Raw genomic sequence first — 12,284 nt, 5'->3', positions numbered from 1 at the left:
GAAAGTATGAGGCTGGAATACAACAGAGGCTTAATATTTAATTGCTTTAAATGTATTTAGAGCTCAGATTACACAATAACAAATTCCAACCGATTTGCCAGGAAAACAAGTTATAAATCAATAACTAATTAATGAGGAGAGTATAAATCACTGTAGGCCTTCATTTTAATCAATAGTGGTATTTCCTCCAAGTGATTATGGCTAAATTTCCCCAAACTGCCCCCAGCTGTTGATTTGCTGACACTGCGACTACATCTGCCATGCCATTTGAGGTCAATCAATCTAGACACAAGCACCGATTATTTGAGTTTTGTCTGTATAGAAAAAATCTATTAACATATCCACCTGTAAAAAAAAAACAATGAACAATGTTTTTATTATGTTATATGTTCCTCTTGAATTTGAATTTTAAGTAAAGTCTCAAACTGCTTATGCCGGTGTTAAGGACTAAGAATAGCTCCCCAATCCAAAGCAAAAAAGTATTGAAAAACCCAATGTTTACCTGAGTTAATAAGTAATTCACAGTCGGAGAAATTAAACAATTAAAACAAATATGTTCATAAATTAAGTAATATATAACAAAGCAAAGTTGAAGGACACAGGGACAAAGTATTAAAAATATAAAGAAAATACATGCACAAAAGGGATATAAAGCTCTCCATGAACTATCTACGACTAGATGTTACTCCCAAGATTTCAGACAGATGAATAAAAAGAATTATTCAAAAAGATATCTGAGTGCCAAGGACCAGTCAATAGGTTTTTCAACAATAAGAATCAATGCTATCCATCCCAATTTCCTCTATTTCTGCTCTCTGGATATGTGACTGGATATTACTTCAAAAACTCAACACCAACTTTGAAGTTTAGAGGTGGGAACATCATAGTGTAGGACAGTTTTTCAGCATAGGGTATTTGCGGACTTTATATAACCCAAGGAAGGATTGTCGTAGTTGGGAGGGATAAATATAGAAATATACCTGGACATTCAATTTAAGAATCTCAAGATAAAGCAAATGTGGATATTTCAGCAAGACAATAGTTCCAAACACAGTTAAGAAATTTCTCAGTTAATTCAATAGAAACAAAATAAATCTGCTAGAAGGGTCCAGTCAATTACTTAATTTGAATTTAATTGTAAATCTGAAGAAAGAACTTAAGATCATAGTGCACAGAATAGGTCCCCAGAACTTTGGTATTCGAATACTTTTTGTGTAAAAGAATGGACCATAATCATACCTGCACAATGCATATAAACAGCTTCTCCATACAGGAGATGTCTTGAAGTTGACATTATAAAATTAGTGTTTCTAGTAAATACGGAATATATTTTAGTAAGCACATTAAATTCTTATGTTCTTTGCCGTTAAGTTTTACTACACATTATTTATGGACTATTTGTAAAACTGTCTTTGTGTGAATTACTTGGGTTGTCCCCAACATCTGGTGTAACCTTTGTGTCAATTATTAAAAATATATTTTTCAGGAATGCATTGACATCTTCAATGCCTTTTTTCTGCGCTGGAAATTCTGCGCTAACATGGGACCAGTGCAGGATCTGTGAGCCAATTCTCAATCTCAGCTGGATAGTGAATAGTTGTGGCCTTGGTATTTCTGTGGTTCAGAAGCTTATTTTCATCCACTGAATAATAAATTGCTGGCCTGGGTTAAACTGAGTTCATGAGCCAGATTTAGGTAAAGCAGTTCCCTCCTCCTCTTATCCAATGCAATAAACATATGGGATTAATCAGAATTTAGCACATAAATCTAATATGTGTTTTTTGTACATTTAAACAATGTGCAGTGTATTGTAATGTATATCTTAGCAGTGTATGTTTTATTTTATGCAGGATAATTTAACCTTAAGCCATCATTAGAGTGGCATGACATGTGTTGTGTCCTTGTCCCGTGTTCTGAGTTGTTCCCTTATTGTTTCATAATCCTGGGGCAAGACAGTGTTGCATAAGAGAGGCTTTTTCTGATGTGTGAGGAGAAGTCTGCCCTCTTTACCTATTTACTTTCACAAAGAAGAAAGCACATGCCATCCTTTTTTTTTCTGCCAATAAAAGTTCAGTTTAACATATTTCCTTCATCAAGTTTTCTATTTATAACAACAAGCAGTCGCAGTACAGATAACATACCCAGGGTTCTCAGTCATTTTCACCTGTTTTAATTATAAATGCAAAGACATCCCAATTTGATTTTTTGACATTTTTACAGTGTCAAAGTAAGATTTATGGAAACATTTAAATCAGAAACTGACTGCGGAAGAAAAGGAAGGACACAAGAAGTATAGAAAGTAAGAAAAAATAATTGAAAGAAACCGAGGACACAATAACGGATAGATGAATTGAAGAAAAGACTTGGGATGGAGGAAGGAAGGAGTGAAAGAAATACTAAAGGAAGGAAGAAATGATTAAAGAGAGGAAGGGAGAAAGAAAGAAGGATGAATAGAAGGGAGGTAGAAAAAAGAAAGCAAGGAATCACTGATGAAAGAAGAGAAGGATTCAAGGAAGGAAGTGAGATGGATGAGAGGAAGGACAGAAGACAGGAAGTACACAAGGAAGAGATCAAAGGATGGACACAAGTAAGGGTGAATGACAGCAAGAACAGAGGGAGGAAGGGAACTAGGGAATGAAGGACACAATGAGAACTGAGGAAGGGAAGGAAGGACACAAGAGAGGCAGCAAAGAAGGAAGGAAAGAAATAATGAAGGAAACTAGGAAGGAAGAGAGGACAATAAGGAGGTAAGAAGGAATTGTCCTGTCCCATACTTAAGAGCCTGGAAAATTCCTAATGTTTACTTTCCCAGACTGCATAGAAACTCTGCATTCACATACAGTATAATAGTTCCTTTTCATTTCAAAAGATTTGTTTTGTTGCAGTGAAGTGCATTAAAATTCTTTATATGCTTTGAATAACAAAGTATTTTTGTGATTTATTTATGTTTCATACTTTTAGAATTTGTAGGCTTTCTAACTCTAAAATATGACAGCATTTGCCCTTCAACTGGCATAAAATGGGGAATGTCAACAAGCAAGGTTTAGTTGCAATATTTGTTTTTTATTAACAGTGAATGTGTTGCAGTTTTCCACACCTGTCTTTGCATTACAGTGTGATCAGTTATCTGTAATATCTCTTGTTTTGCATTTCCTAGAAGGATAAATTGTGATTTGGGATGTCATATACTTACAATGCACTCTCACTATCTTAAGTGGATTTGTAAATGTATGAGTGTTCACCACTACACTTTGAAAGTAGGTGACAAATCCAAAAGCACTCTCAGACATTCATGGGCAGCAAGTCAGCTGAACTAATGGAAATATTGCTCTGTGGCAAATAACAAGAGCAGATTTTGTCCTTCAGCCTACTCACATTCACATACAGTAACGATCCTCTGAGAAGCACGTCTGTAGGTTGTTTGCTCCCAAACACATGATTCATTCTCCACCATATCAGCCCCCACATGCTCCACCCTTGTACCCAGCTGCACAGAAGCATAATGGCCTTTTATTGATTCTCCTGTCTTTCAGTCTTTTTTTCCGTCTTTTTTTTTTTGCCCTGTGCTTTGCAGTGCAATGAAAGTTGGTTAAGAACAGATGCCGCATGTGGGGGGGGATCATGCTTGTTTTTTAACCTGGTCATCAAGGGCGCCAACACATGTCTGTGTCAAAATTAGTTTGTTTCCATGTGCATACTGATAAGTGGGTGGGTGTACGCGGAAGATGTGTTTGTATTAGTAAATAACGAAGCCATCTAAAGACACGAATGTTTATCAGTGGTTGTGTTCAAATTGAATTCATGAATAAGAGATGCTTTTCACATATCTGCAACACCAGGAGATAATTGGAAAGCCAGAGTGAAGAAATAGGTGATTTTTCTGGAGAAAAAAACACACCTGTTGTGTTCTTTATTTGTCATTCAAGCCTAAACTTCAAGAAAAATTAAGTCAAAAGAATGTTTAATGTCATCACTTGGATGAAGTTTCTTTTTGAAGTAACATAAAGGTCTATGGTGGCATGGCACCTAAACCATATGTAGCTGGGGCTCATTAAGACACTTGACTGTTGCTTCAGCTCTGATGGCTCATTAGGTAAAAGCAGAAACTTTTCTTCAAACATTTAGCCCAAGAACACAGAGCCTGTTGAGGATGATTATTTACAGTGCTTTGAAAAGGTTTCGCCCCTTTCCAGACTTCTTCTGTTATTACTTGTTGTCAATCTTACATGTTTCAGATCATAAAACAGATTGTTAACACCAGACAAAGATAACCAAAGTAAATTCAAAATATTTTTTTTAATGTTGATTTTATTTTTAAGGGAAAAACCTATCCAAACCAACCTGGTCCTTTAAAAAAATTTTTATGTCATCTAAACCTACAAGTGGTTATACCACTCTTGAAAGGTTCAACTTCCTTCCTTCCTACAAAGCTTTTGTAACAACTGGCAATAAGGCATTTACATAGCTTTTGAAGACTTTTATTCCCACCCTTTTTCTGAACTCCTGAAACCATGTCTCACTTTTTATGTTCCTGTGCTGCTGAAGCTCCTTTGGTCCTTTGTAACACAGATTGTTGCTGTAATATTCTGATGTAACTTCCAGAGCTCTAAATGATTGCACAAAACACATAACAGCAATCTTATATTTTAAACTGAAGAGAAAACCGTTGGCTCATTAGAGGGCAGACTGGCATCTTAGTATGGCAAATGTATTCATGTAAATTAAATATCTGTTTCTATATTTATTTATGACATTTCTGTATATTTTGTAACTGTGCGCCAATTTTGACCACAAGTTTAAACCGTAAAATCAGTCAAAATAGAAACTATGGACACAGAGCTTAGGAATCTGGATCAGTGGACAAATTCTTACCAAGTTTTCATTGCAATAATTTTATCTTGCAAGACCCACATAAATAATTTTATTAGAAAAAATTAAATATAGGAAGGAGATGTTTTTTGATTGAGGTATAACAGCTGCACATCTTGGAACAGATGGTGTTTTCCTGATAAAAGTCCAAACCCATCCACACATGGTATCAGAAATTCTGAAGATTTTATACATTTGAAATATACGAAGCACTAGTTCTAATACTGAAACTTATTGGTGCTTCCTAGATGGAATAAACGCCCTAACAAACATTTGTGAGAGGAAATAATGTTTTGTATATTTGAGTGTTCCTTAAAGAGATATTCTTTAGTTGTCATTCTGTTCTTCATCTTTGTATATTAATTCTGGTTAATTCAGTAAACAAAAGGAACGAGGTATGAGCAGTCAAGCTACATACTTGTCATTTTACTTCACAAAACAAAAGAAAAAAATGGAATTCCTTTTATTGTAAAATGAAAAGTCTTTTTTTCAGTTGAGCTTTAAATCAAATTTTTTTTTACCATAGAAACAGTTTGAGGGCATCGAAAAGCAACACTTGGAATGAACAAAGCAAATTCTCAAGACAAGTGCTCCTCTGCCTTTTAAAGAGTTAGGCCTCTTGATAGTCTTTTTTTGAGCTAATGATGTGCATGATACACTGTTATAGCAAATCTTCTGACAGCCATAGCACTGGGAGCTCAAGGATTACCAGCCATTGTCTTAATTGATCTCATTATCTTCTTCCTGCTCTTCTGTAAGGCCTTTCACTCTCAAGTGTATCTTGTGATTTGTCTTAAATGACTGCAATTTAGTTGAACATATCATTGTCCTTCTATTTTTTATATATTTTTTTCTCCTTTACTTCAGATGTTGCTGCAGAAGAGCTTTAAAGCACTCAAATGATTCTACTTCACTTCAGACTATCTCTGAAAGGAAATAATTTTTCCTTCAGAGTTTAGTTTTAGGAGTGGTTCCACAATATATCATGCATCATTTTATTGCATTATGTATGTTTCATAATGCAAGTTTCAGTGCCATTTTGGGTTAAGAGGGAGGACAAAAAAATATTTGAAAAAAGAAAAGAACAGTGGAAGATCAGGGCTTATTTAGGGACATCTGGTACAATAATAGAAGGCACCTGTATGACCTCCCATCCTTCATCCAGTGAGCTTCGTCTTCCCTTCAGACGGAGATTCTTAGTCCAGAACAGGAAAATATAACGTCATAAACAGCTTTGTTCTTCCGGCTGTTGTTTATAATTTAAAAAAGATATTTATTTTGTGGGCCTGCTACATGTTAGTTTTTATGTATGTGTGCGTGTGTGTGTGTGTGTGTGGGGGGGGTGCGCACGTGTAAAACATGTGTCATTCTTATCTCACTGTTAAGCAAATGTACCTTTGGGTATTAATGAAGTAACCTGAACCTGAACCACTGCTGGTGATCTTTTTCGGCTGAGAGAGACACGTCTAAGAGATCTGTGAACCTTATAGCAGAAGCCCAAGCTGGTTTTGAGAAAATCAGCATGTCTGACCCAAAATGCAGATACTCCCTACACTGTCCTATGATGTGGCTGTTCCCTGGCACCTAACCTGCAGACCTTCCTCAATTCCTCCAAACTTTGCCTCATACTCTAGACAAGTAAACCAAAATTATGTGTGGAAACCACCAGGTTACATTTCTGGAGAGAAATACAATTTAATAAATATGCATGGGATTCTATATGTCACAGCACATAGACGCAAAGTGGTTCAGAATGATTAAGTTCCAAAAATAGTAAATCCTGTCCAACAAACATTGCCAGAGGATAGTAATAAATGGATTAAACTGATATTTTTTGTTTATTCATTCTTTACCCCTCACATCACTCACATCATGCCAATGTATTAAACATTTCACTTTATTTCTGTGGTCTGCATGTTTTTCAAGAGGCCCAGCATTTACTGAACACAGAAATTTAATTCTGTAAAAACAGCAGTTTGCCAAACAGTTTTTTGTTTTTGGCTGTGGCTGTGAGAGAAGGTCTGTCAGCAAGCTGTCCACAACATGTCATTGCCATTTTTCACACTTCCTTTTCTCAATCGATTGGTGGAAGAAAAAAAAAGAAATCTTTACCTGGTGCAGAAGACCTTTACGTTAGGAGTAAAAACACCCTTTTTGCTTTATACCATCTCTGTGAAAGTAAATATTACCATTGGCAACTACCTGCCATTTTCTGGGCTACTTGGGCATGTTTCAAAGGGGCACTTCATGTGAAGGGTCTCAGAGAGTGACTATTGTCTATAATTGCAGAAGATGGGACCTTCAAATACGTGACATTTAAGGGTTGTCTTTGAGTTTAAAGACACAGCCCTTCAGCTAAAACTTGCAGCTTTTTTCCACTGTTTCTAGGTTGTGCTTTTATATACTGGACAAAAACTTCTCATTCAGACATTCAAAAACATGCACATTTTGTGCTGCAAATAGAGAATATGGGAAGAATATTGTGCCATCAGAAACTGAATTTGAATTGCTCAGACTGAATCTGTATGTGCGCATTTGAAATTAAATGCATTGCTTTGAAAATGAATATAACTAAATTCAAACTGAATTTAATTAATTAATCAAACAAACAATAATAGCTACATGTAGCATAAGTGTTACCGTTTGACCATCCTTTGTTTACATGACGCTTCTTATAGATGCTTGATGATTGACCTCCTCCAAGCTCATGAATGCTGCACTGCTCCAGCTCAAAATGCCATAAAGGAAGTTTAACCTGATGTGAAATGTAAATTGATGAATCTGTTTTTGATTAATCCTCAGGACCCAGATGTGTGACACAAAAAATTTAATTTTGGAACTGAAATTGAATTTTAGAACCGAAAGTGAAAGTAGTCAAACTGAATTTTTAAAACAACAAAATACATTTTCAAAGCAAACGAGTTTAGTTAACCATTAAGTTCAATTTCTATTTAGTGAAATTTATTTTCAAAGCAATGCACTGCATTTCAAATTATGCAAATACAGATTCTGTCTGAGCAATTCAAATTCAGTTTCTGGTGGCACAAATTTCTTCCCATAAGAAAACAAAAGGGTTACAGGTGTTAACATTTTAAATATTATATGACAGGAATGGAAGGAAACATCTGTAAAAATGTTTAGTTGTTCGTAGTATCAGAACAAGTAGTTATAACAAAAATTCTCCATGTCAACGTCCTTCTTAATTGGATTTAACCATTGGTCTGTACAAGATTCTCACAATATGATAGCATTAAGAAAAAAAGCAAATAAAATCTTGTTTCATAGTATCAAAGTATTTAATGTATCTAAAACTGTAAAACTAAAATGTATAACATTATCTGATTACATTTTTTTATTACAGAAGAAAACTAGCAATAACTTTTACTTTGGCTAATAAACATTGATTGCTGCAGTGATTATATTGTGACATATGTATAACTTTTGTTTTGGTTTTATTCACAGACTAAAGTGAAAGTCCAAAATGAACACCCTATAATTTAGTAGTGGTCTTAAGTGCGCATTGAGCAGAAATCTTTTTGAAATCCTTCTGTTGATGCAGTAACACTGGGTGTCTATCAAACTGACATTTACTGGTTAATTACTCATGTTAGCTGTTAGGATTAACCCTAACCTTGTAGTTGGTTGCTTAACAGACAATCAGCTTGTGGATTGCCTCTATAGTTTTCAGACTTACCTTTAATAAAAGTGATGGCTAGTGCTTCTCTACTTTCCATGTTTAGACTGCCCTTGTTTTTCATTAATTAAGCTATTTCCAAACAGCCATATTAGTTTTGATTGACACATGTAAGTTAGGGTAATATGCCTGGAATCTCATAAAAAGGAATTTTAACCATAGGAACAGAATGAGCATAACTTTTGTATACCTTAATACCAGTAAATCTATTGCCTTATTAGTTTAGCACATGCAGAAAGAAATACAATTGCTTTTTGTCAGCTTTGTAAAGATTGTGTATTTGTATTTTTCAACACTTTTCAAGTCCACTGTAATTATTAATACACTAAAACGTAGCTGAGTCAATGTACCATTTTGTTTGTTTCTTTATTTAACTATAAACCCTGTTTTTGTAAGATTGTGTTTAAAAATACAATTTAAAAAATGTATTACACTTCTTTTGGATTTTGCATTTTCTGTAAGTGTTGATGTGCATGCGGGTAAGCAGGTGATCAGTTTCAGTGATTTCTTGTGTTGCACAATTTTTACATAACTGGGTCCAGTTGAAGAGAAAAAGTATATTTAACATTAGCTGACATAAAAGTATCTTAAAAAGGAAAAATATTGAGAATTTATTTGCAGCTTTGAACTTTTCTTTTTTTATTCTGTAGTCTGAATCCCACTCTCTACAGATGAAGCCTGATTTATTTAGCTTAAACCACCTCATGGAAACCCTTTGTGCTTCTCTCCAGGACACTGAGATCCTGAACACCGCTGTCCTCACTGGGCGCACCGTTGCTGTTCCTGTTAAGGTGGTCACTGTAGGAACAGATGGTGCTGTGTCAGATGTTACGGAATCAGTGGAGTGCAAGTCAACAGATGAAGAAGTCATCAAGGTTAGTGGGTTGTGAAGCTCCTGGTTTCACCTTGTCTGTTTTTAGGGATTTCATTTATAGCCAAGGATATTTTTCAAAAGCAATCATGAGGACTTTGTTATAGGAAACCTGTCTGAAAATGTCTTTTTTTTTTCAATGTCTTCTGTAACCAACTAAAATGTTACAAATTATACAATTTGACAGGTGTATTATGCTATTTTAACTCATAGACACTGATTGTGAAAGACCCAACAATCAGTAAACCATTATGTCAAAATGTTGTGCCACTGGCTTTTTAAAAATGACAAATGTTGTCAAGTGGAGGATTCAATTCAATTCAGTTTTATTTATATAGCGCCAATTCACAACACATGTTGTCTCAAGGCACTTCACAACAAGAAAGGACAAGAAAGAAATGTCAGCCCTTAAAACTATTTACAGCAGATGAAATTTCTTTGGGAAACGCGGGGAAAAAAAAACCCTGCAAAGACCTGACCTAGGACCTGAGAGATGCATAATTCTTTATTTAATTATCTACTGGATCCCAAGTTTTCAGTGAAATAACTCTGGCAGAAGGAAAACAGTATTGCATAAACACAGATTTATACCTACAGACTATAATGTTTTCTTGACATTTTTCTGCAGCTTAAGCTGCAGAAAAAGGAAGAAATTGCAACAGTCTCTTAGCAATAAAGTAAATGAAGACACAATGCTCTTTAAATGCTGTTTTACTTTTGAATAAGCTGTCTCAGCAACCACGGAACAGCTGACAGTAACTTTTGTCTGGAATGATGCAGCTACCTCATTTTGTTCAGTTTTAAGATCTTTTAGAATAGAATAATATTTTCAGTACAGTTCGCTCGACAAGAATTTGTGATTATCTTAAATCCACATGCACTGATATGAAACCCCCATACAAAATCAGTAATGCTCAACCACAGTGCTGTCCAAAGAAACCAAAGATGCAGTATAACTGCATGAGAGTTTGTTTCTGGGTGTTGATTGAGAAGTGTGGCTGATATTGAACTGGTATGAGAGCACTTTACCCTCGTAGACCACTAGCTGTGGTTGGTTATCACTGATTAAAAGGCTTGGATAAAGCTCAAAAAGTCTGATCTCATTTTACACAACAGCTAATTATGACCATCTTGTAAATGTGTATTCTGCATATTTGTGTGTTTTAGACTCTGCTTAGTCGGATATTGATTGGCCAATAAAGCTCTGAAACAGTCAAATTGTAGACTTAAATATAGTACTGTGCAAACGTTTTAGGCAGGTGTGAAAAAATGCTTTAAACAAAGAATGCTTTCAGAAATATAAATGATAATTGTTTATTTTTATCAATGCAAAATGCTAAGTGAGCGAACCCAAACATACAGCCATTAAGAACTATCTTCAGTGTAAAGAAGAACAAAACTTACTGGAAATGAAGGGATGGCCCCCACAGAGCCATCATCGAACATCACTGAGCTGGAATTACATGAAGAGACAGAAGGATGTAAGAGAGTCTTCATCCACAGAAGATCTGTGGTTAGTTCTCCAAGATGTTTGGAACAACCTACCAGCCGAGTTCCTTCAAAAACTGTGTGCAAGTGTACCTAGAAGAATTGATGCTGTTTTGAAGGCAAAAGGGTGGTCACACCAAATTTTAATTGGATTTAGATTTCTCTTTTGTTCATTCACTGCATTTTATTGATTGATGAAAATAAATGATTCACACTTCCATCTTTGAAAGCATTCTTTGTGTACAGCATTTTTTCACACCTTTTACACACACACACATATATATATAAATGCAGAATAGATGATCAAAGAGAGGAGAAGCGACAGTGCACATTTCTCAGAGGGTTTCATTATCCACTGAAATGGTAACATACATTGACCTTGTGAGCCAAAGACTGGGTGCTCCAACAGTTCAAACATGTGCTTTTGGCAGCAATAAGCAGCACCGCACGTTTTAAAACTACCATCAAAGAAATCTCAAAATTAAACACTTTGATCTTACTGTATCTTGACAATAAGGTCACTGTTTTATTTAGATTTTGAGTAAAAGTTCTTTCTCAATTAGAATGGATCCTCTTTAGTTCACTATTTAGATGTGTCTACAGTAAAATTAATGCCGTGCATTAATGGATTTCTCACTGTTTTGTTCAGCTACTGAGAAGTCTGTGTATCAATTATCATTAAAATAATGTACCTTCCAAAAGTGGTTCACCGACAGCATAAAAAGTCGACAATCAACTAGAAATTTATCTGAGCTACTTTTGTAAATTTATTTAGTTTGTTATTTCTGAATAAAAAAATTCTCCCGGTTCACCCATTTATGCTTTAAAATATATTTATCCTATTTTTAGTACTTTATTTGGTTCTTTTTTCAAAACAAAGTCTTTAAAGATGCCAACTTATAAACATACAACATTTAGTATTTTTTATTTTTATTTTTAAATTAGCATGTTTTAAAAATGCTAAACAGTAAAAGAAGAAAAATAAGCAAGTATTATTTAGGGGGCAAATGTAACCAAATAGCAGATGATGAAAAAGTTAAAAAAGGAGGTTTTGGTGACTTGTTTAAAGTGTGAGTTAAAAGAGTCCTTGTTGAAAGCAACTCGAAGGTTTTTTAGTGACACTAGATACTAGGCCAATGTGATCAAGAGTGACTTTATGAATAAATAATGAATCTCTGAGTATTATAGGGCTAAGAACACTTACTTCAGTTTTAAATGAATTCAGCGGAAAAATTGTGGCTCAACAACCAAGTGTTTATGTTCACCAGACAGGCCTGTATTCTTTTATAATATAATATAATATAATAGTAAGTGTGTATTCATACCTGCCACTTTTGGTCCGCTTTAAATGGACCAGAGATT

The 12,284-nt window shown here is 34.9% G+C and overlaps 1 protein-coding gene across 1 annotated transcript in view; it reads left to right on the top strand.

Annotated features, from left to right (window-relative positions):
- si:dkey-112m2.1 (transmembrane protein 132C) overlaps nt 1-12,284 on the top strand; it is a 278,547-nt gene that overhangs the window by 233,929 nt on the left and 32,334 nt on the right. Inside the window, exon 6 of the mRNA XM_047371747.1 lies at nt 9,295-9,438. Coding sequence (XP_047227703.1) covers nt 9,295-9,438 — 144 coding nt within the window. The remainder of the gene's footprint in view (nt 1-9,294; nt 9,439-12,284) is intronic.

Source organism: Girardinichthys multiradiatus, chromosome 8 (genome assembly GCF_021462225.1).
Source record: "Girardinichthys multiradiatus isolate DD_20200921_A chromosome 8, DD_fGirMul_XY1, whole genome shotgun sequence".
NCBI lineage: Eukaryota > Metazoa > Chordata > Actinopteri > Cyprinodontiformes > Goodeidae > Girardinichthys > Girardinichthys multiradiatus.
Note: the sequence above shows the minus strand (reverse complement) of the source record. Positions and strands in the feature narration are given on the sequence as shown.